At 34.8% G+C, this 25,881-nt stretch overlaps 1 protein-coding gene across 2 annotated transcripts; it reads left to right on the top strand.

Moving 5' to 3' along the window:
* Positions 1-14,530: 14,530 nt before the first annotated feature.
* On the top strand, positions 14,531-21,827 carry LOC137728957 (uncharacterized). Of its 2 annotated transcripts, none has more exons than XM_068467771.1 (6): positions 14,531-15,094; positions 15,235-15,367; positions 17,256-17,397; positions 19,029-19,065; positions 20,001-20,328; positions 20,456-21,827. In XM_068467771.1, exons 1-6 carry the CDS (start codon positions 14,912-14,914, stop codon positions 20,494-20,496), a joined length of 864 nt encoding a protein of 287 aa, XP_068323872.1. In that variant the 5' UTR covers positions 14,531-14,911; the 3' UTR covers positions 20,497-21,827. The 2 variants fall into 2 exon arrangements, with proteins under 2 accessions (XP_068323872.1, XP_068323873.1); XM_068467772.1 differs by having other exon boundaries at positions 20,436-21,827.
* Positions 21,828-25,881: the final 4,054 nt, after the last annotated feature.

Here is a 25,881-nt window from a genome sequence, read left to right as displayed (position 1 = left end):
AAGTGTTCACTAACCAGTCATATTTACAGTAAGTAAATTGAATACAATCATGCTATGATTCTGATTACAAATATAAAGGAGAACCCCTACAATTAAGGATGATTGTGATTAGGGTTTGACTTATGTCGATGAAGGCATAAGTGTAGGAGCTGATGGCGTGCGAGTCTTGTCACCCCCTCAAGCGAGACGAAATGTGGTGGAGCTTGCGATTGAGAACAAGAGACTGAAAGTTCATGTGAGAGACCTTTGGTAAACACATCAGCTAGTTGATGAACAAAGGGAAAATAACGAGTGTGAAGAACATTTTGGTTGAGTAACTCGCGGAAAAAGTGATAATTAATTTCAACATGGCGTCTGGGCATGAAAAATGGGATTAGCAGCTTTGGGAAGTGCACATATGTTTTCCACATAAAGACATGGATGGACATAGAGAGGTATACCGAGTTCCCAAAAAAATAGCAAAACCATCATATTTCAGCAGTTGTAGTAAGGCATTGTAGTCATATCCCGGGCTCGATTCCACCATAGCACGATATTGTTCGTTTTGGACCCCCGACCATGCCCTCACAATTTTGTTTCTGGGAACTCACACGAGAACTTCCCAATGGGTCACCCATCCTGGGATTGCTGTCGCGCGAACTTGCTTAACTTCGGAGTTTCTACGGAACTCGAAGCCAGTGAGCTCCCAAAAGGCCTCGTGCTAGGTAGAGATGGGAATATACATATATGGCTTACATGATCCTCACCCCTGGGCGATGTGGGATCTTACAATCCACCCCCCCTTAGGGGTCCGACGTCCTTGTTGGCACACTTTCGGCCAGAGATTGACTCTAATACCAAATTGTCACATCCCGGTCCGAGACCCCACCACATCCCCAGCTCGACTTCGCTGTAGCACGATATTGTCTGTTTTGGGCCTCGACCACGCCCTCACGGTTTTGTTTCTAGGAACTCACACGAGAACTTCACAGTGGGTCACCCATCCTGGAATTGCTCTTGTGCGAACTCGCTTAACTTCGGAGTTCATACGGAACCTGAAACCAGTGAGCTCTCAAAAGGCCTTGTGATAGATAGAGATGAGAATATACATATAAGGCTTACAGGATCCTCACCCCTAGGCGATGTGGGATCTTACAATTGTTGGAAAATTTAATAATAATATTATTATATTAAATTTATTAATTGAATGGAAATTAGAAGTGGAGCCTTTTGGTAGAAAGATATGTCTACTTAAATGAAGTGTTGCAACTTTTGACTCTTCATGAATAGTCACATGTTTTCCAAAGAGGTGTCTCACATTCTATAAATAAGGAAGCCCCTATAATTACTAAAAGAACTTTTCATTGTTTACATAATCATACATAGAGTGCACTAACTATTAGAGAGTCTCGTTGAGTCCATATGAGAGAATTTTCAACACAATTGTGGTTCATGGAGCCTTGTGATTTGGAGTGCTACTATTACAAGGACGTGGTCGTTGTATCTTGGGCGACATGCGCTGATGAACCATGAGCACCGTAGTGGGACGTAAACTTGTCTTAAGGACAAAGTGTCCAACACTTGCCTCGACCGTATTTTCTAGGTTTTTCTACTTCATTATATCATGTTCATTTAAAATTGGTTACTCATGTGCATGCATTACTTTGACTTATAATTGCATTACTTATTTCTTAATTTTCTATGTAATTTAATATAGCAATTAGACCTAATTTTTCCAACAGGCACAATACTCGGCTTCCGTGCTAGAGCGAGACACCATCTATTGCTTCTTTGATGCCCAAGTGATCAGAATGTTTGGACCAAGAACAATACATGCACCTGTAGTGGATCGTTGATCATCTGGAGAACCAACCCAGTAAGAATTTGAGAAGCCATAGAGAATCAATTGGGATGTTTTATGGAAACGAAGTTCATGTTCAAGGGTCCCTTTGACATAACGGAGAATCCGCCTTGCACTTTGAGGATGTGTAGTGCACGGGAAAGAGATGGACCATGCATGAATTGACACATTTACAAGCCTACTAAAAATATCCACATGAAATCACTTCCTTTCTGTTCTCTCCCTATCTTCACATCTATTTTTTTTTTTTTCAGTCTCTACGTGGACAATTCCATGTATTGCATGCCATCACCATCTACTCGACTACCTTAGTTCTCAACTTTACATTTGCCACATTTGAAACTAATGAGGTGCTGCTCCTATATATTTATAGGAGAAATAATCGGCAGACACTTCTTCCTCCTGGGATGAAATGGACGGCATATATAAGTACTTAGCTTCACATTGGTTAACCTTTCTCCTTATTTTGACAGCTCCTACTGGTAAACATATGATCACAACTACACTTATGGATTATATTAAAACGTAATGACAACTCCACCTTAATCCTTCCAACTCAAAAGCTAAGTCATAATAGTAATCATGAGGTGTGAATATGCATAGCATATATAATACGTCTCCAACTTGGTAAAATATGCTTACTAAGCACCTAGGTTCATCCTAGTAAAAAAAAATATACACAAATACATACTAAAAATAAGGCATTAAGACACATTTAAATTGATGCGAGAATTATACGCACACAAATTAAACCCTCTTTTTGTCAAATTGTAGTAAGTATGTAAGTAGGGATCGTTCTTAACCGGGGATTAGGAGGGATTGCAAATCACTTGGAAATTGACTCAAAAACGTAAAATAAAGTTTAAAACACTAAACTAAACTCAAAGAATGCGAAACTAAACTTTAAAACACTCAAACAAACTAAAAGACTCAAAACAGCACCAAAACACTCAAAACTGCCTTAAAAACACAATCTGGGCAGTTTTGAGCACTTTGACTACTTTGGACAAAATTGGTTAATAAATTGATTCAAAACACTTAGAAACACAAACTAAGACACTTTCTAACTAAATTGGACACTAAAGTAAAGGGGGATTGAGGTTTATACGAAATTAAATCAAATGAACAAATTGCAATTAAAACAGAATGTAAATATGAATATGATGAAATGGAATGAATGGATGATAGAATAGCTAAGGGGTTCATCTCCATACATGTTACACTTGCATAATAAAACGATTTCCAATTGCATTTCAATAAACCATGAATTCTCAATGCTCCAAGTTAATTAGGTCCGCTTAAATTAACTTTCAAATCTTCCTAACGTTATTGAATTGGATGATTGCATACGACAACCCAAAACATTCCCCACAAGTCCCCTACATGATTGCATAATAGAGATACAAGCAAGAATCATTACGCTCTATGAAAATTATAAGTGTTGACGAGGCATTCGTTACTATGGAATACGCATGAAACTTATGCCAAGAATTCGTTTAACGCGATTGTTTATAAGCAACCTCCACTACTTGTGAATATAAGTTCGTAACTATTAGGTGAAACTCACTTATATTCTAGCGTCATATTCATGCATGAAAATTAAGTGTGCACTCTCAATAAACATACATAAATAAGTTATCAATCAAACAGTTAAACGAATTGAATCCACAACTTATGAAACGCAATTAGAAGTAATCAAATCAAAATGCAAGCATAAACATATATTTCGAATTCCCCCCTAGCCAAGGGGGGTTTAGTTGAATTTAAACATTGGAATCAAAGAAACACCTAAACATTCCAACAACTCAAACTTGAATTGTATGAACGTTTAGGCACTCTTCTCTTCCATTCCTCATACGTACAAAACAAAGAGTATTGAAATTAAACATTGAAATCAAAGAAACACCTAAACATTCCAACAACTCAAACTTGAATTGTATGAACGTTTAGGCACTCTTCTCTTCCTCTTCGTTGTAGCACAAGGTCTAAGGATAGTTTGATGGTGTGAATGGTTTGGGGAGTGGTTGGAGTGGCTGCAATGGAGGAGAAAAGTGTTTTGGTGGCTGCTGCAAGGGTGTGGAGAGGTTTTGACGAATTTCTGGAATATGGAAGAGTGTCTATGAGAATGAATGCAATGGATGCTTATTTATAGGTGAAATGGGGGGAACATGACAGCTAGGAGGGAATGTGGCTGCATGTTTGAATGATTAAAGGATGCATGTGGGTTGGAATTGCATGTGCAATGAATATGTGGCTGCATGTGCAAGGGGACAATCTGAAAATGCATGTGAAAGCATGTGTTGGCTGCAATGATGAAATGGATGGGAGTGCATGTGGCTTAATTAATTAAAGGGAGTGCATGTGCAATGTTTTAAAGGATGGAATGCATGTGAGTGACAACTAGATATGTTGATGAATGCATGTGGAATGTTTGTGGTGAGTGAATGTGGCTGATTTGATTTATGGAAGATGCATGTGGATTAAAGATGAGTGAATGATTATGGGTGCATGTGGATGAATGTGCATGTGCAAGGTTGTTGTTGTGATAAGTGATAAGTGTATGGTTATGATAAGTGTATGATATGATAAGTGAATGATATGATAAGTGAATGATATGATAAGTGGTGAATGATATGTAATGATATGTGGGAGTGTGGCTGAAATGAAGGAGTGGAATGTTGGAATGTTATGCACGACTAAGGATATAGGAAAGGTTTAAATGTCCTAAAACTAAAGGGAACAAGGTTCCAACACTTTGGTCTTCAATTTCGTCCAACATTTTGGCTCCAAGCATAAGCTATCCATCCTTAGCCCAAAAGTGCTCCAAAAGTCTCCAAAATGCATCTTTTTGCTCCTTTAGCCCTTTGGACCTACAAACACACGAAAATAGCTTAAAGTATTAAAATAACTAAAGAAACATAACGTAAATGCACGAGAACAAGCCATTTAAGTTGCATGAATATGCTCCTATCATAAATCACATATATTGAGTGACGTTTAAGACACGTTTAAATTACATTGGCAACAAAACACATCATTGTAGTGGAGGCTTAGATGTTCAAAACATATGTAAGGCACAAATGTAAGAACATTACCACAAATTACCATTTGCCCGAAGGGATTTCGTCGGGCAAATGTGGTCAACATTTTGTTTTTGCAGAAGCCTTGTTTGACAAATGATTTTGATTAGGCAAGTCATGGTTCATCAGGAAACATTTGACATTAAGGGGAAAAAATGGCACGAAAGGTAACGAAATCTTGCCCAACGAACTTGAAAAAGTTCCATCACACAAAGATTTAATTAGGCTTAATTTGGTTTTAGGGTTTAGGATTTAGGGCGATCGACCTTTTTCGATGAACTTCCATCAAACTGGCACTACGAATTGCTTTAATACCTCTTTTATCACTACCCAAACCCTACCCTTTCATCAATTTGCACAAGGTTCCCAAGTACCTTATGAAAAATAGCAGCAGCAAAGCAATAGCTATGGTGGAGTCCACAACTAGAAGATGACGATGCTTGGGCCCACACGGCTAGTTAGGGGAATAAGGTGCACCTTCAATTATAGAGGTCTAGCGAGTAGTATTGGTGGTAAAACTGAAAGGAGTAAGTGTAAGAAGATGAAAGAGTCGAAGACAATTGTGGGGGTTCGCATTAACTATAAGATTTCTAATGGTTATATTAGAACTAGTAGTAGAAAGATATAAGGATTGCCGTGAAAAGTACTTGAATAATTTCTCTATGCCAGAGAAGGTTATGACGAAAAATTACTTGGATGTCTGCATGTGGAAGAACATAGAGAGTATACCACATTCATAATAAAAAAAATATCCCAAACAAGTACCACATCCAATCCCTACCATTTGATTCATCTCCACATCTACTTATAAACACCCATTATTCCTCAATTTTTCAGCTCATTCAAATATACTGTTCCAAAGAAATCTAATTCGTCTATCAAATTTAAAATTTCAACTCACAGCCGCAAATGCCATGAGCCTATGGCAGCCCCTACCCTATCCCACCTTGTTCAAGATAACCCCAGCGTTAGGCCTAGCAAATGAGTAGTGTCTGTCGTGTTCGTACCGTTTTCGTGTAACACATATTATCTTAACGGGTCGTGTCGGGTCACACCCGTTATCTTAACGGGTCCTTAACAGGTCGGGTCACTTTACCGAACGGGTAAAGTGACCCGACCCGTTATGACCCGCTATGACCCATTAAGAAAAATGTTATTTTTCCTTAAATTTGCACATACCACACATTGCCACATAAATATTACTTCAAAACATTAAAACACATTTGTTGTTTAAGTACTACATCTACACTTGAAAATAAGAGTCTAATAAACAAACATCCATACACTACTAATCTATTACAAAATATTAAATGTGCAAGGATATGCAAAATGAAAGAGTTTTTGTTTTCAAGATTGTGAAGCTTTTCTCAAAAGTTTAAACCTTGCCAATGGAACTCAAAGCTTGCATGTTATTCCTTTTACAAAATCCTCAATTTTCATCGATCATCATGACATAAGATTTTGTAGTATCCACTAGTGTAAATATTTTAAATTGAAGATCGAATTCATCTCTGAATATTTATTTTTTGCAATTTTTGGCATATGCGATCTTGAAGTATATACAAACAAGTTTGACGGTTGGATCATTGAAATTATTTTCGTAGAATGCGTATCCCATCAAAATGATAGATTCACTAACACTTGGAGTTTATTTATACTTTCATTAAGTATAACATAAGATTTTGTGGTATCTACTAGGGTAAATATTTTAAATTGAAGATCGAATTCATTCATTGTATTCATATAGGGTCAAGGACTGTAGCTGTAAAAAATCATCAAAATCGGAGTTAAAATAACCGTTAAATCGTGATTTTTCGTTGATAATCGTCGAAAAGTTTTGTCCCGTTACTTGATCTCTGAATGTTTGTTTTTTGAAATTTTTGGCGTATGCGATCTCGAAGTATATACAAACATGTTTGATGGTTGGATCGTTGAAACTAGTTTCATAGAATGCGTATCCCACCAAAAAAAATAGATTCACTAACACTTAAGAGTTTATTCATACTTTCATTAAGTATAACATAAGATTTTGTGGTATCCACTTGTGTAAATATTTTAAAGTGAAGATCGAGTTTAGTCATTGTATTCGTATAGGGTCAAGGAGTGTAGCTGTAAAAAAATCATCAAAATCAGAGTTAAAATAACCGTTAAATCGTGATTTCATTGATAAATATCGAAAGGTTTTGTCGCTTTAGTTGATCTTTGAATGTTTCTTTTTTGCGATTTTTAGCGTATACGATCTTGAAGCATATACAAACAAGTTTGACGGTTGGATCATTGAAATTAATTTCGTAGAATGCGTATCCCATCAAAATGATAGATTCACTAATACTTAAGAGTTTATTCATACAACATGAGTGAAATTAAAGTTCATAGAATAAACCCCCTTGAAGCAATTCTGATGTTGCAATATTTGATAACTCATATATTTCATACATTTATACCATCCATTCCTATTCCCTTTGTGATATTTTTGAGTTAAAGTAGTTGCATTTTACCTTTTTTTGGGTTAGTGTGCAGCTAATCGTATTTTGGAGCTCAGTTGAATGGTGCTAAAAGTGGTTTATAATCGTCGAAAAGTTTTGGCCCGTTACTTGATCTCTGAATGTTTGTTTTTTGAAATTTTTGGCGTATGCGATCTCGAAGCATATACAAATATGTTTGGCGGTTGGATCATTGAAACTAGTTTCGTAGAATGCATATCCTATCAAAACAATAGATTCACTAACACTTAGATTTTATTATACTTTCATTAAATATAACATAAGATTTTGTGGTATCCACTTGTGTAAATATTTTAAATTGAAGATCGAATTCATTCATTGTATTCATATAGGGTCAAGGAGTGTAGTTGTAAAAAATCATCAAAATCGGAGTTAAAATAACCGTTAAATCGTGATTTTTCGTTGATAACCGTCGAAAAGTTTTGGCCCATTACTTGATCTCTGAATGTTTATTTTTTGAAATTTTTGACATATGTGATCTTGAAGTATATAAAAACGTGTTTGGTGGTTGGATCGTTGAAACTAGTTTCATAGAATGCGTATCCTATCAAAACAATAGATTCACTAACACTTGGAGTTTATTTATACTTTCATTAAGTATAACATAAGATTTTGTGGTATCCACTAGTGTAAATGTTTTAAATTGAAGATCAAGTTCATTCATGATATTCATATAGGGTCAAGGAGTGTAGCTGTAAAAAATCATCAAAATCGGAGTTAAAATAACCGTTAAATCATGATTTTTCGTTTATAACCGTGGAAAAGTTTTGTCCCATTACTTGATCTCTGAATGTTTGTTTTTTGCGATTTTTTGCTGATGTGATCTCGAAGCATATACAAACAAGTTTAACGGTTAGGATCGTTGAAATTAGTTTCGGAGAATTTGTATCCCATCAAAACGATAGATTAACTAACACTTAGAGTTTATTTATTCTTTCATTAAGTATAATATAAGATTTTGTGGTATCCACTTGTGTAAATATTTTAACTTGAAGATCGAATTCATTCATTGTATTCATATAGGGTCAAGGAGTGTAGTTGTAAAAAATCATCAAAATCGAATTTAAAATAACCGTTAAATCGTGATTTTTCGTTTATAACCGTCGAAAAGCTTTGTCCCATTACTTGATCTCTGAATGTTTGTTTTTTGTGATTTTTTGCTGATGTGATCTCGAAGCATATACAAACAAGTTTGATGGTTGGGATCGTTGAAATTAGTTTCGGATAATTCGTATCCCATCAAAATGATAGATTGACTAACACTTAGAGTTTATTTATACTTTCATTAAGTATAACATAAGATTTTGTGGTATTCACTTGTGTAAATATTTTAAATTGAAGATCGAATTCATTCATTGTATTCATATAGGGTCAAGGAGTGTAGCTTTAAAAAATTATCTAAATCGGAGTTAAAATAACCGTTAAATCGTGATTTTTCGTTTATAACCGTTGAAAAGCTTTGTCTTGTTACTTGATCTCTGAATGTTTGTTTTTTGTGATTTTTTGCTGATGTGATCTCAAAGCATATACAAGCAACTTTGACGGTTGGGAACGTTGAAATTAGTTTCGAAGAATTCGTATCCCATAAAAACAATAGATTGACTAGCACTTAGAGTTTATTTATACTTTCATCAAGTATAACATAAGATTTTGTGGTATCCACTTGTGTAAATATTTTAAATTGAAGATCAAATTCATTCATTGTATTCATATAGGGTCAATGAGTGTAGCTGTAAAAAATTATCAAAATCGAAGTTAAAATAATCGTTAAATCGTGATTTTTCGTTTATAACCGTCAAAAAGCTTTGTCCCGTTATTTGATCTCTGAATGTTTGTTTTTTGCGATTTTTTGCTAATGTGATCTCGAAGCATATACAAACAAGTTTAACGGTTGGGATCGTTGAAATTAGTTTGAGAGAATTTGTATCCCATCAAGTTCAATGGTGTATATATTTATTTATTATGTAGATTTAAATCTATTTATTTTGTACGTATAATTGATTGGTACACGGAGTAGTACATCACATGAGTCATTATAAAAATAGTGAGATATGTCATATGTGTGATAAAAAGCTAATAACTTAAAAAAAAATTTCTCACCACTTTTATTAATTTTCATTTTTCCCTCTCTTTTTTGTTTCCTTTCCACTTTTCTTATAATTTTCACTTTTCCCTCAGGCAGCCTACGGTGCCTACCCATCTTTCCCTAATTCTCTCTCTTTTTTGTTTCCTTTTCAACTTTTCTTATCATTTTCATTTTCCCTCCCTTTTTCTTCAAAAAGGGCGACACTGCAGGGAATGGAATGGAATTATCAATTATGGAATCAAATCAATGGAATTATCAATTATGGAATCAAATCAATGGATGCATATTAATTAATAATTATTATAGTTTTTATAAAATTTAATTCAAAATTTAATATATATATATATATATATAATTATTATAGATAGTTAATATTTTGGGGTATAACTATTATAGTTAATTTAATATATATATATATATATATATATTTGTTATAGTTTTTAGGGGTATAAAATTGTTAAATTAATATATATAATTATTACAATATTTTTTTGGGGTTATAAAATTATAAAAATAATATTCTGCTTATCGTGTATCGTGTTACCCACGTGTATACCCGAATCAACCTGTTATCTTAACAGGTGCTTATCGGGTTACCCGATAACGACCCAATTCGTTATTGTGTCGACCCGAACACTTGTTAATTTCGTGTTGTGTCGTGTCGGGTTATCGGGTTGTATCAGGAATTGCCAAGCTTACCCATCGTAGAGGCTGATTCGGCGGCCGTGCAACAGATGGGAGACAAAAAGTTGCCCACCTAGCCGAAGAGCAAGACTCGGGGTATTTGCAGAGGGTTGGTGATCAACCAGATCACCCGGTTCACTTAGAAGCAGATCCTGGTTGATTACCTCTCGATTCACCATCGACCTTGAGACAAAGTTAACAGTTTGTTAACTCGCCAACATGGGTGCTATCATCATAGACAACTTTGGTTAAGTGTACAACTTTCTTAATTTATTAATTTGTTTCCTTGACTTATTTAATGTGGTTTTAAAATAATAAATTTGGGTTTGTTTGTTTGTTTTTTTTTTTTTTTTTTTGGGAATTTCAAACCAGCAAGTGGGACATGAAGGACAAGGCTGGTGTCCAGTACATAGACCAGGTGTGGAGAGAGTAGTACATGGAGTGGAAGTACAAGTTGCACTGCTACTACCAAACTTGTGCGTCTCTTCATACAGCTCCTAACAATTCACCTGATGAGTATGTAGAAATGATGGGCAAGTGGCAGTAGTTGTGCACTCATTTTTAGAGCCAAAATTTCATGTCAGTTTATTTATATTTTAATTTTAGTTCAATTTTTATGTTCTTTTAGTTAATTTTAATTAATATATTTTAATTTACAGAAAAAAATCTATGGTAAATAAAGGTAATCGGGAGAAGAAGTTGTACATTCACCACTTTGGTTCTTGACCTCTATCTTACTGGATCGAGGAACGACGAGTGACTGGTTCGCATTTCCTAGATGTGGATGTCTGGGGGAAAACATATGCCAGTTATGGTAATGAGGTCGCAAACGACATTTCTGTAAGTATTCATTTCTATGTTTTAATTGTAAATTTTATTACAATAAATAAGGTTAAAATTATGATCCATAATCTATTGGTTTCCTTTCTTTTTCTTTGGTAGGCTTTTATGATGCAAAAGAATGACGTGTACCTCGCCAACTTATCTCACCAGCAACCGGACGTGCATATGGACGAGCTAACACCTGATCCATAAGTGTCTCTACAGTTAATAATGGACGAGGTTGGGCGACAAAAACGCAAAGAAGTTCATGTCTTAGGAACGGGTCAGGTTCGGGACCTCGGGGTGTCTTCTTCGTCAATGAGCTCTAATCTTTTGACCGTGACGTCGTCCAGACTTTAGCAAATGAAGATGGAGCTAGCGCGCAAAAGAGAAGAAGTTGAGCGCTAAAAAAAAGAAGCGGCACGCTTGAGAGAAGAACCTGCTCTGAGCGAACAGCTGTTGCGCATGATCGAAAAGCAGTGCAGGTACATTGCTAGGATAGCCCAAACAATGTTAGTTTCTGGCATTGGCATTCCTGAGCCCCCGAGCGAACTTCAGGCACCGTTCCCCAGCCACCTCAGCACCCACCCGAGTAGTTAGGTTAATTAGTTTATATATATATATATATATATATATATATAGAATTATACGAACAATTTTATTTTGAATGTAATTAAAGAAATTAAAGTTGTCATTAACGTTAGCTATTTAAATTCATATAATTAGAGTTAAATAAATTGTTTACTATAATTATTGTTTTAATATCAAGTTAAAAAAAAAAAAAGGAAATACGTTAGCCCAGCGAATATATTCATCGAGCAATTGTTATTTTATTTTTTAGTTTAGTTTAGTTTTAAAGTGTTGCCTGGTGAAATTTTCGTTGGGTCAAATTTTTAATAGTATTTAATCTTGTGCGAGGTGATAAAAGAACGTCATCAGGCAAGATATTTTCGTTGGATCAAGGCGGTCAACGCATCTTGACCTAATGACCTTTTCGTGGGGCAAACTCTCTTTCGCCCAAAGGATTTCCTTTTTCATCGGGTAAGGCTTCGAGCGACGGGTTTTGTGTGACCAATCTTTTTCGATGAACTTCCGTCGTCTAAAGTTTTGGGCTGCAAAATCCCTTTTGACCTGAAATTTGTTTTCCATTTGCTAAGTTGTTTTTTTTGTAGTTGAATGAACTTATAAAAAAAAACCATAAATTAATAGATTAAGATCATAAACCACAAATTATACAAGTACCCAAAACTACAATTCGATAAACATAGGAACCAAACTAACTTGTAGAAGCAGTTGAAAAGAAGCTATAACAGACTTCAAAATAGTGCACATGTCCTTGTAGAAATCTAAGATGATGAAGCCATCAATCTTCTATAGCAACCTTCAATGCTCAAATGAACAAAAGCATTTGATTCAATATAGAGCGTGTGTTTGGCGAGAGCAGATGTTTACCATATCTATATATACACGTTCAATCCACTATTCTCTCTTATTAGAATCCAAGTGGAACATTGATATAATTCAAAACCTCTTTCTTTTAGAGTTCTTTGCACCACTTTGAATCATAATGACAAGTATAAAATACATTCTCATACTTATATTCTAACATACAATTTCAAAACATCAATATGTAATGTAAGAAGATTAAAAGTGCACTGTCCTTTTGAAAACCACCTCAAACTTGCCAAATCTAAACTACATATTAATGAAACCCTCTTTGTCGACTAAAAGATGGTAAAAAGACATTTTTGTCTTCTATCACAACAAAAAAGTTAAAGACAATATGTAATTTCACAAAACAAAATTTTCCTGTTGTTTGTTTAAGCCTCACCTACAAGTGATTTTATCTTCTCTAATTAAAAAAATAAAATAAAATAAAATAAAATAAAACCTCTCTCCCTCTCCCCCACTCCCACATTCTCTCCCACTCTCTTCCTCTCTCCTTCAATTTAAAAAACGAAAGTAAAAAATCCAAACACTTTGTGTGTAGACATATACTACAGGGAGGAGGAGTTCGGCTAAGCCACACATTGAGAAACCTAATTTGGTATCGAATTCGCCATCCACGAGATTTGAATCTAAGACCTCTCATTGTCAAGTGAAGAGAAATACCACCAGACCGTAATACTAAATAACAATTTTGACTTTATTAATATGCACATTTGAGTTCTTCCAATTATAAATAAGCTTAAATGACAAAATATTAAAAGAAATAGTGACACATAAGAAAAATATGTAAATATATAAGTGTACATAAATGACAGTACCGAAACTTACTTGTACTGAAATGTCTATACCTAAATGTTTGTATTGAAATGTCTGTACTGAACTATATTATAACAAATATTTGTATTCCCAAATATATTTATAATTAGTTACTATACCTAAATATTTTTACCAAAATATATTATACTGAATTAGTGTAGACTTAGAAAAAGTCATGAAATTACAAAAAAAAAAAAAAAAAAAGAAAAAAAAAGAAAAGAAAGATAGAATGTAAATGTTGGCACTTAAATAGGGATCATGATCCTCTCCTAAGCAAATGGTGAGGATCCTCCTAACCAGGCCCATTGGGCCGTTTATATTTTATCCAATGACTACAAACAGGAGGTCCCTCTAAAAGTTATAATAATTGCAACCGTTGGATAAAATTTGAACGGCTAGATGGGTCTGGTCAGGAGGATCATCACCATTTGATTAGGAGAGAATCCTGATCCTTTAAATAGAACCAATAGACTAAACTTAATTTTGAGTCTTGGACAACTTATCTTATATACGAATTAAAATCTAGTTTTCGTTTTTTATTTGTGCTTTTTATATCACAAAATCTGGTTTTCTATACATGTAGAATGACACCCGTAGTCCATGGACGGTAAACAGCAGCGGTTGCCAATTGGACGGCTGACTTTCGACTTCCGGCGCGATTCCGTTTTTCCGATTGTCGACCATTTCCTCCAAAAAGACTCTCTTTCCATTCCATTCTATTTCTGCCACTGCTCAGCCACTAAAAAGTTGAATAAACGAAAGCATACGTTGTTGGTGAGTTTCGTAATTTTGGGACAAAAACAGCGGCTAATGGGTCACTCCACATATACCCTTCAATTAATCAAACGACAACGATGAATGAAGGACATAATAATGCAAACAGAAGCCATTCCCACTCTCTCATGATTATCACCAATCATGTTTCGGAGTCTCAGATCAGTAAATAATTATCAAAAGTAATGTTATATTTATCATTTATTTATATTTTTTTAATATAAATTTGGTCCGTCAATACATATGGACTTCAACGTTATTAAAGAGAAAGTACAAATGATAATACGTACAAATAAATAATAAGAATAGCATTTTTGAATTATTTAAAGAAAAACCTAAATGGAAATCATGTTGAGTAGAGAAGAGTGTCAAGAAGACGCGCCAACGGTAGAGCGTGTGTGAATTTGGTACAATAATGCGAAGAGGTGGGGCTAGCTATGTATATAATTCATGTCCGTATTATGAGAGGGGCTTTCCTCTTTTTTTCCAACTTTTGCTTTCGCCCTCTCTCTAGTTTCCTCTCCTCTTTTCTTTTTGTTGATCTCTGACCCAATTGTCTGTCTGTGTGCTATCAACACCCTCACCACCACCACCACCAAGTTTACCATCGAAATCTCAAACAAGATCCCTCTTCTTCTTATTCTTCTTGTTCTTGTACCAGCAGCAGCAGCAGCAGCAGCGAGGGCTAGGGCTAGATCTACCAGTAGTGTAGGGCATGCCAATCAGTGGTAGCTAGCTAGATATATAGGACTCTCTTCTTAATTAGTAACACCAACACCACCGCACAGGATTTCCAAGATACCGACCGAGAGCTGATCATATCATCATATCGTTCGCGATCAATCGAGAATTGAAGATGACTCCAGCTAATCTGGCAGGGCAGTTTGGCGACACGACTTACACCAAGGTGTTTGTTGGAGGGTTGGCATGGGAAACCCAGAAGGAAACCATGAAGAAATACTTTGAACAGTTTGGTGACATCTTGGAGGCCGTTGTTATCACTGATAAGGCCACTGGGAGATCTAAGGGCTACGGATTTGTATGCACTTTCCCTTTCATGTCATGCAATATATTGTATATAGCGTTTTTAGCTAGCTAGTTAGATAGATCTTGAAATAAATGAATGATATCTGCATATATGTATTTTACTATTTTGATTATATATATATAAATATGTAGGTAACTTTTCGCGAAGCCGAAGCTGCGATGAGAGCTTGTGTGGATGCTGCTCCCGTGATTGATGGGAGGAGGGCTAACTGCAACCTTGCTTCTCTCGGTGTTCAGAGATCCAAGCCTTCAACTCCAAAGCATGGTAGTATTCTATTTCTTTGCTTTTATTTTCTTTAGGTTCTCATCCTCATTTTATTTTATCCTTAATTGAAACCTTATTTCTTTATTTTTGGTTAAGGTCTTTTGACTTTTGTGCATGTCATTATTTGAATATTAAATTAATTACATGTCATATGTCAATTTCAAAAATAAAAAACTTATTAATCATTTCCAAATATATCATTTTAGTATTTTCATATATTTCTATTTTTAATTTGTACCATTTTATAAATTTATACCAATATTCTTTTTAGTTTTAATTTGTACCCGTAATTTTAAATTTAATCTATACCTAGTAATTATTTTTTCAAATTTAATAATTACGACAGAACATTAATTTTTTTTGCTAAAACTATGTGATGAACAATATATTATACTCTATTTTTTTTTATGTCAGTATTATATTTAAAATATTATTTCAATTTGTTAAATTTCATAATTTGTAGAATATTGAATGCATAAGTGTAGTAGCTAAATTCCTTAAATGATGCTAGGAACCTTAATCAAACTTTTTAAACAAAATGACCTTATTAATTTCATAAATTCCTTAAATGATGTAGGGACCTTGAAACTTTTAAATTTCATAATTTGTAGAATATTTAAAATACTATTAGATTTACTAAAGACCAGAACCAAAATCACCTTATCAATTTCCTCAATTCCTCATTTCTTCTTTAATTAATCTCTAATCTGTATAATAAAGGTATCATAGGTTTTATCTTACAAAAGCTTATCTTGCGTTTTCACGTGAACACACATATACATATCTTCTAATTAAGATACTTTAACTGATTATTTATATTACCATTAGTTCTTATATATTAACTCGGTGACGCAGCCAACAGCCTTCAGAGTTTTGGATATTCCTCACTAATTATCATTTATGCTCTCTAGAAAGAGGTTGTTGAATATATATATATATATAGATTTGGATTGTGGTCCGAAAAATATTCTTCTTTGAGGAAAATTCTTTTCACAGTGAAATATATGCAATAATGCAATTTAGATATTCCTCCTCAACTAAGGATTAAGTTTATTTCTACATTTTTTTTTAATTTAAATTGGATCAATATCGAACAAGTCCAATATCTCATGTGCTTTTTGCAAAAATAGTTGGATAATATAAATACAGGCCTTTTATGTAAAGGAATTTCTATTTTTGAAAAAAATGAGAATTAGATATGGGGTTCACTCCACATCGAATTTTAATGATCCGAACCGTCTATTTTGTAAGTCTCAATTCATAGATTATTCTTACAAAAATTCAATTCAATCCAAAACCATGTGCTTATTTAATTATCAAGATCAAATTTCATTGTTTCTTATATAATAAAGTATTCGTTCATTTTTTTGAACCCAATTAGATGTCTTAAATATTTTCGATTTGGCTAATATTTTGCAAGGGTGATCTATGATGTACAACTTGAAAAATAGACGGTTCAGATCGTTAAAGTTTGATATGGTGTTGACCCTACAACCAATCCTTATTTTTATAAAAAAATGAGAATCCCTTTTCTTAAAAGCTTTCAATATATATATAAAATTGGTGTCATACTAGCTCAAATTTGCGTAGCTACCATTCCAAAGCAAGATCGACATATTTGGAACCATATTTCTATCCTCTTCTTAATTTGAAATTGTTTCAAGCATAGATATATATACTCATCCTTTCTTGCAATATTCTTCTTCTGATTATTATTATCATCAGATTAATGTTAATGCAATTTTGTGTATATTATTTTAGAAGAGAAATAATGTTGATACTTATATATGCAGTACTAGTAGTAGAGATGTCTTTAATTTGTAGAGTGATGTATAATCAAAGTTACTGTCGGAAATATTTAAGAGATTAATTGGGAAATGATGGGCAGGTGGAGGAGGGGGAGGCAGGAGCTTTGGGAGGGTGGGGCCATTCCAAACAGGGTTTGGAGGAGGAGTGGGATCAGCTTTTCCCTCAGCAGCAACCTTCGCTCATTATGCCATCCAACAAGGGATACCTTACAATCTTTATGGGTATGTATGACCATTGACCATTTATTGACCATTTGACCATCTCCATCATCAAATATAATATTGGGTTACCTTACAATCTTTTTTTATGGATTACTGGGATTTTTTTGGACGTTCTGAATTACTTATATTATAAATGTTTTAATAGTTAGATTTTTATTTAAAAACATAAAAATTAAGATACAATAGTTAAAATATTCGGAATCATCGGTATTCCGGAGCACTCAATAATTTTTTATGGGTAACTATATATGTATGAGTTGATGATGAAGATGCTTTCTATGCTATGCTATATATATGTTGGATCGTCATCCGTATCTGCTAGCTGTATGAATACGTGTGTGTGTATGGGAAGCAGCACGTGCTTTGCCAACTCATGGACGTCCACCACCCAGCCTCATCAACCTCGTTAAAGTAGCCCTTTTTTTTTATGACAAAAATTTGAGGATAAATTAGGTTCTTCTCCCTCATTTTCTTTTTATTAATTGAAATCTTATTCCTTTTTCATTTTTGATCAAGATCCTTTAATTTTTTTTATGTCATTATTTAATATTAAATTATTTACAAGTCACTGTATGTCAATTTAAAAATGAAAAATTATTAATCATTTTTAAATATAATATTTTTAGTATTTTTTTTCTTCATATATTTCTATTTATAATTTGTATCCGTTTTTGAATTTCGAACCAATATTCTTTTTAGATTTAATTTGTACCCATAATTTTGAATTTTAATATGTACCTATATTTTCAATTTAATTTGTACCCATAGTTTTGAATTTTAATATGTACCCATGTTTTAAATTTAATTCGTATCAATATTTTTTTTCTGAACGTACCCATGCTAATTATATGTGTTTATTTTATGTTTTAAAACATATCAATAGTGATTTCTTGCACTATATTAATAATTTCGTGGGTACATTTTTTTTTTTGTTTTTGCTAGAACTATGTGAAGAACAAATTACTCTATTATTGATTTTTAAGTAATTGCTATATTTGTAACAATATTATTTGGATTTGTTTAAATTTCATAATTTGTGAGATATTGGATGTATAAATGCATGAGTTAAATCCCTTAAATGATGTTAGGGACCTTGATCAAACTATTTAAACAAATAAGGTTTCATTCTAACAACTATGTTGATTAGAGACCGGAGCCAAAATGATCACTTTTTTAAAACATTAAAGTAGCCCTACTATATATGTATCAAAATTCTGTCAAAATTCACCAGCACGATCATCTCTCTCTCTCTCTCTCTCTCTCTCCACCACATGATCAACATCAAAATTCATTCCCTTTTGGCATGGTTGTGACATTCCCCCACCCCAAAAATACACACTGGCAAATAACACAGTACACAATATATATGCATCGCGCAAGCTTGTGCTTTCACATTTGATCCTCATGCATGCATGCATATATATGACATGCTTCTTGAATCAGCAATCTCTCATGGGCGCATTGCATTTGCAACCTTAATTAACCATTCATTGACATGAATTGTTTTTAACATGTATGCATCATGTTTTACACAGCCATGTAAAACGCATAAGTAATTTAATCGAATTTGAATCGATATTTTCTTGTCTAATAGATGCTGACTGACTTATAACTCTTTCCATTTCGATCAGGTACTCTTCATACTCGCCAGACTACACTTATCCTGCGGTTTGTACAATCTTCTCCTTTTTATATTATATTATTTCCTTAATTAATTTGTACTTTCATTTCTTTGCACTTTTTCAAATATTTCCTCTAAAACATTTTACCCACTTGGTTTTCTCGTATTCCCTTTCTTTAATGAAACATTCTACCTTTGCTTCTTTATAGGCATGCACTTTACTCTTCCAACAGCGTCCATATATATTACGTAGGGAATGTTTTTTTTCAGCCACTCTAAAGTGATAGTGATGCTTATCACTCTATTTATCACTATTAGATAATTTTAAATTTCGAGATCTGTGTAGTAGATAGATACAAATTTTAAAATTTAAACTTATTCAACGGTGATAAATAGGATGGTAAACATTATCACCAGTTAAGGGTGGTAAGCAAAAAATGCACCTATTACGTAAGGGTAAGAGGAAAGGGGACCAACCAGCACTTATATGCATTGCATGTCTTGGCAGTTCCATGTATGCGATGCCAAGTTGTGAAAAATAATTTAACTTCTTCAACTATTCCCAACAACCACACTCCTTTTTTTTTTTTTTTTTTTTTTTTACCTTGATTAACATACGCCCGTGTTCCGCGTTCCAACTTGGTAAGTAGGCTTTCACTATAATCTACACCAAATAGCGCACACAAAGAACAGGAAGGGAAGAAAGTGAAAAACAAGACCAAATATCCAAGTAAAAATGGGGAACTCACATGTACAGACTCCAGTTTCACGAGGCCTCCTGAGTTTAAATACGCAGTTATATTCCTCGCGTTTACCGATAAAAAAACTTCTTTTTTTTTTTTTTTTTCTTTCTAGATATGTACTATATATACCTAAGTAATTGTACTTGAATTTAATGTAAGGTAATTATGTATTAAATTAACTAACTCGTATAAGTAAGTGATGATTTGTGTTTTGTGCAATGTGTATATATATTTTGCAGAACTACTATGGTTTGTATGGAGGGGCAGCAGGCCAGTATCCTATGTACGGGACAAGCCCTGCAACTGGGATGGTGGCCGGAGCAGCAGCGGCGGCGGCATTTTACCCCTATCTTTCATATGGATCAGAAGGGAATGGAGGAGCCGCAGCAGGTGCGTATGGTAGCTCAGGTGTGCCGAGCTATGCAACTGGTGTCCAATTCCCCCACCAGCAGCAGCAGCAGCAGCAGCTTTTTCAGTATTCGACCATGAACTCAAGTGGAGTTGGAGGCTACCAGCACTATGGTCCTCCCATTTCTCTTGCGCCCTCGCCCGCCTTGCAGTCACCAGGTAATTACGTGAATTTGTTTTTCGTTAGATCGATATGAGAGTAATTTCTTGACTTTTAACTAGTTAATCTTGGTTGAGATGGATGCAGACACTAATATCTTTGACAGTGTGTTTTGCTGTGCCACAGGCGTAACCGTGGCCCTTCCTGCACCAATTCCTCATCGCTAGTTCATCCGAAAGTGCGTGCGTGCATGCATGGCTTCAATTTATTTGAAACTCGATTCCACCCTCGTCGGCTGCAAATGCTTCTGAGTTTTCAGCAACCTCTGGCCTAACCATGGTTCACTTCTCCATCTCTTTCTCTCTCTCGCCGTCTAACACACAATTAATTAGCCCAAGCAATTGGCATTTGAGCTAATTAATTTGCACACATACAAAGTCTCTCAAAGGGGCTACATGAAATCATTCCATCTCCGCAATTGGCTGGGGTACGTAGGTACGTGCATCTCATGCATACTCATGCATTCCATTTTCCCCTTGAAGAGTTCCTTTGAAGAGGAACTAAAGCATCCCTTTAAACACCAACTCAGGCTACTGGGTTTTAGCCAAGTTGGAAAATAGTTTTCGTTGTTTCCCTTAAAATTCTTAGCCCTGGAGAGGCTGAGGCAACAAAAGAAAAATGTTACTTTTGGCCCAGGAAGGCTAAAGAAATGCATAAAATGGCTTGCGAATATTGTAAATTCAAAACAAATAGCAAGCCCCTCACTTTTGAAAATTTTCAACCCAAAAATGTTTAATCCCTCAATCTTCAGCTAATCAATCACCTCACACAAAAAGAGGCGCACAGTTTTGGGGAAAAAAAACATTGGCATGGAATGCCCCGGTTGTTTTGGCTGTTAGCAACTAGTCTTAGGATTTTGAAACTAGCTAGGACCAGTGATGTTTCTATAAAGCTTTACCTAGTTTTTGTCAACTTTCACATAATATGTGTCTAACCAACCAACGTTGGATCTTTTTTCCTTTAGGGTAAAGGGAAGAAAATCACTAATTCTTGTTCGTTTCTTGTAAATTCATCAAGTGTGGCTAAACTACTGGAGTTTTAGCCCCATTTCACTAATTTAATTTTAGGAGGGATAGTTTTTAGCATTAGCTTTTAGCTATAGCTGGTACAAATCTCATCATCCTTTTGAGCACTCCACTAATGGGTGTGGAGTTCAAAAGCATCTGCATGTAATCCTCGGGAGATATTTTGGTTCCCTTGGGTTCTTCTCCACTAACGCACCAACCATGGTTAGGACTTAGGGCTTCCTCACTCTTCTCTCTCTCTCTCTCTCTCTCTCATGTTCATCTACTACTTGGAAATGGACCTTGATACCCCTTTAATTATGTGTAAGTCTATGCTTTGGATTGTAATTAGGGATCCTATTAAGGACAGTTAAGATTCGTTCTCCATCACTGCTGGTTGAGAATGGATATGCTACTCACTGCTATGCTTTAAATTGAGACTTTCATGTTTAAGATTCTGATGATGATATTAATTGAGGCTTTTAATTGCTTAATTCTTCTGAAGTTCAAAATTTTGGCAGTCAACAGAGGAAATATTGTAACTTTCTCAAAATTAATTAAACGTGACCATCAATACCGTGAATTGATGGTAGTGCATACAATAAAACCGAAAGATTTACCAATCCGTTCTTAACACGTATTGCGACAATCTGTATATTACAATATTATTTATATTTATACCTACATATTTGAATATGTTTACTTGGCATGCTGACATTAATCCTTGATGGGTTTTTTTTTCCTTGTTCAAAACTACGGTCTGGTGGTTTTTCTCTTCAATTAGAAATGAGAGGTTTTAGGTTCGAATCTTATGAATGGCAAATTCGATACTAAATTATCTTATGAATGGCAAATTCGATACTAAATTAGGCTGTCGATTGTGTGGTTTAACCGAATTCTTCATATTTTTAGTACAAAAATATCGATATACTAAAAAAAGAAAAGAAAAAGAAAGTAACAAGAGACAATAAACTAATTTAACTTCAATACACCAATAGTCATGTCATAGTTGTTATAAAAAACACGGAATGATTTGCCAGCTTGATAAAAGCAAGTTGTTGATAGCCATTCTCAGTCGCTCCAAATTTAATTTAAGATAGAAATCATGAAAAGATATATATATATATATATATATATATATATATATATATATATATATATAGGAAGAGAGCGAGAGAGAACTGTGGAAATGTGAGGCTTAAACAAAAAATAGTAAAATTTTGATTTGTAACATTACGTTACCGTCCTTAATTTTTTTTTGTTGTGATAAAAGAAAAAATATTTTTTTACCCTCTTTTAATTGACAAAGAGAGTTTCATTAATATGTAATTTAAGTAAGACTAGAAATTTATGTCCGTGCGTTACTATGGGATAATTGAAAATTATATAAAAGATTAATTTGAACGATATAAAAGATTGTGCTACAGAATAAAAGCTCGTACGGATGCAAATCCTACCTTAGATTTTCCTTTTATTTTCAGTTTTATCAAGAATAGCAAAATTGTCACATCCCAGTCCGGAGGTGTCGGCCAGCATAGCTCGATTTGGAGTCCTAATGAACATATCGAGTTCTCCTTTTATTTTCAGTTTTATCAAGCATAGCAAAATTGTCACATCCCAGTCCGGAGGTGTCGGCCAACATAGCTCGATTTGGAGTCTTAATGAACATATCGAGTCGGGGTGTGTCAAAAATCATCTATCTCTCTCTCTCTCTCGGCATATCATAAGATTTCAATGAGTCATAAATATTGTATATAAGTGTTAAAATAGGAGACTGAATGTGTTATAGCAATGTCCGTGAAGAAGTAAAAACAAATTAAGATACAGATACCATTACATAGGACTTGGTAGTAAATCCAAAATTTTATTGGAGGCTCTACATAAAAAAATATATAATATATTAATATGGACATACCATTCTGAATATTCTGTGAGATCTACTAATCTGAGTATATGAATACATACGTTTCTCCAAAGTGCCTATTAACTGTAAGAAACATTTTTGCAGGTGCATGTAAGAACAAATATTCAAGTAAAATGCATAGCGGAACAAAAAAATACCCAAAAACTCAAGTTTTGGTTTCCAAGTGAAAACCTTCTCCATTTCCTCCCGGAGGCCATCAACAACGCCAAAAACTCAAGCTTCAGCACCTGTTCAACATTAATAATGATTTCCTCCCGGAGGCCATCAACAACGCCACACTGCACACGAAAAAATCAGTGAACTTAGTTCACTTAAAAGAAGCTGATTTGTGAGAAGGGTCAGTATCCAACTAATGAACGTTGAGCTCTGTAATATAATCATGTTCTGAATTAACAACCAACTCACCTACTTTTATAACAAATATAAAACAGCATCAGGTACTATCGCATTCATTAGTTCTATAATTTTCTTATTGCTGTAAAATTGACGGTGTGTGCAATGAAATAAATGAAACAAGACACAAAATTTATGAGGTTTCTCTACAGTCAGTGTGACTGGAGTACATCATCAGGGCAGCAGTGGTGCTTTCATTTATAATCTGGAATAATAAGAGTACAAAAATAATTCTCTCTATTCTCTCCTCTCTTCTTCATCTCTCTTTTCTCTTCCTCTCTCTTCCTATCTTTGCCGTGAGTCTCTCTCTTTGGCGTTGTGTGGGGTTTGTAATTATATAGAAAATAGGAGTCCTAGGAAGCAAGCTTCAACATATAGTGGAAGGGTAACTTGCCCATTATTTAATTATTTGAGTGGACATCCACTGTTCTACAACACTCCCCATTGGATGGCCACAAGTCTTCGATTGACTCGTTAAAATCTTGATTTGTTTTTGGATGCTCCCCCTGATGAGTAGTACCATATCTGTTGTGCTTGTTGACTTTCCACAGGCTTGTTCTTGAACTGGGCTGGAGGGCCTTCTGGTTTCCTCCAAAGGTCTGAATTTACTTCATTTATCTAGAGCTAAATTTGATTCGAGGGTGGTGGACACTTGATCTTGAATCAGACTTGTGATTTCTTCAAGGGCCGTCGAGACTTGATCTTGAATGAAATTTGACCATGATGAGCTTCACGTGGCAAGTGATCTTTCGTTTTGGTGGGGATGAATTAGCATGTGTTTTTTGCACTTGTCTCCACATGCTTCAATGTATCATTTTTGCTTGCTTTATTTGTTCCCTTTGTAGAAGTGGTATTTTCCCTGGTTTTCCCCCTTGCATGTGTGGCATCTTCTCTTATAGTATTTGTTCACTGATGCAGTAGTGGAATGCAAACCTTGCATTTGAATGGTCCTGCAAAACATCACTTCTCAGCGACTCATTATGCTTAGCAACTTTAGTGTAAATAACCAACATCATATCAACACTTGAAAATGAGTACTCGAGAGCAATGCAAGATAAGCAACCAGGCAAAGATTCCAGGCAATAAGTTCTAGATCGAAAGGTTGATTCCAAGTGCCAGCTGATTGCTCTCTTTCTCCTTATCCTGCAGGTGAGAACAAGGACAAAGAAAATGACAGCGAGACAACAAGATATGAGATACTCTTGCTTTTGACCCTAATGATATGAGATACTCTTGCTATGGTGTGACTTGTTTGAAGAAGTATTCTCAGAGAGGAAGAAATCTGAGTATTTCGAGATGCTTTGTTGAAGATGCATTCTCGGAGATGAGGAAGAGTTAGGTATTCTTGCAGGTCTGCCTTGTTATGGAGCACAGAGGTCGACATATATAGGGATTTCCCAATAGCAGGTAGTGGTGTTATACCTTTACTCTTGTCAACAATTGTGGTGTAATTAGAACAATAAGATTTACGTGTTTTCAACTTTGTCAGAGATATTTGACAAAGTTACACGTGATATTCGAAAGACTGAGATTGTGTTTGAAAAGTACCAACAAACTTTATTTAGGAAAATCTGGCTTTTAAAATTTGGAGAGCGATGTCTCTTCGATCTCTAAACAAGTGGCTCTATTGCCTCTTCTTTTATAGAGACATCAATTGTGTTCAAGAGTATGCTCAGAAAGTTGCTGCTCGTAGAAATTTTCCCCTTCTTACACTTCTGAGATTTTATTTGACCTCATTTTTCTTTCATCATTTCTGAAAATGGCTAACCCATCTAATATTTGCTTAGATTTGAGTCTTAGGAGTGATATAAACGAATCACATTAGGATAATATATGACGTCTTTCCTTCTTATCTTCTAATGGTCATCTGACGGTTGGGGACTCTGTGATGAAGAATAACATAACCGCTACAATGGTAGCTAAGAATCTTCTCACTCTAAAGGATAACAGAATCCTTTCAAAATGGTATGATGAGTCAACTGTTCAAGACTCCTTGGCTCTCAGTGTTCAATGTGCAGGCTCTGCATCCAATATGGGCCAACGCATACTTGCTCAAACTCGCCAAGTTGAATCATTGATGGCTGAGGTGGCAAGTCTTAAACAAGAGATCAGATGGCTCAAGCATGAGAATAGAGACTTACACGTGCTTGCAAATACTTACTCAACGAACATGAAAAGAAAGCTTAACCAGTTGCTAAAATCCGAAAGTTGGATTCAAAGTGATCATAAGA

The sequence above is a fragment of the Pyrus communis genome, chromosome 3 (genome assembly GCF_963583255.1).
Source record: "Pyrus communis chromosome 3, drPyrComm1.1, whole genome shotgun sequence".
Classification (NCBI taxonomy): domain Eukaryota; kingdom Viridiplantae; phylum Streptophyta; class Magnoliopsida; order Rosales; family Rosaceae; genus Pyrus; species Pyrus communis.
This window is presented reverse-complemented; position numbering and strand designations above follow the sequence as displayed.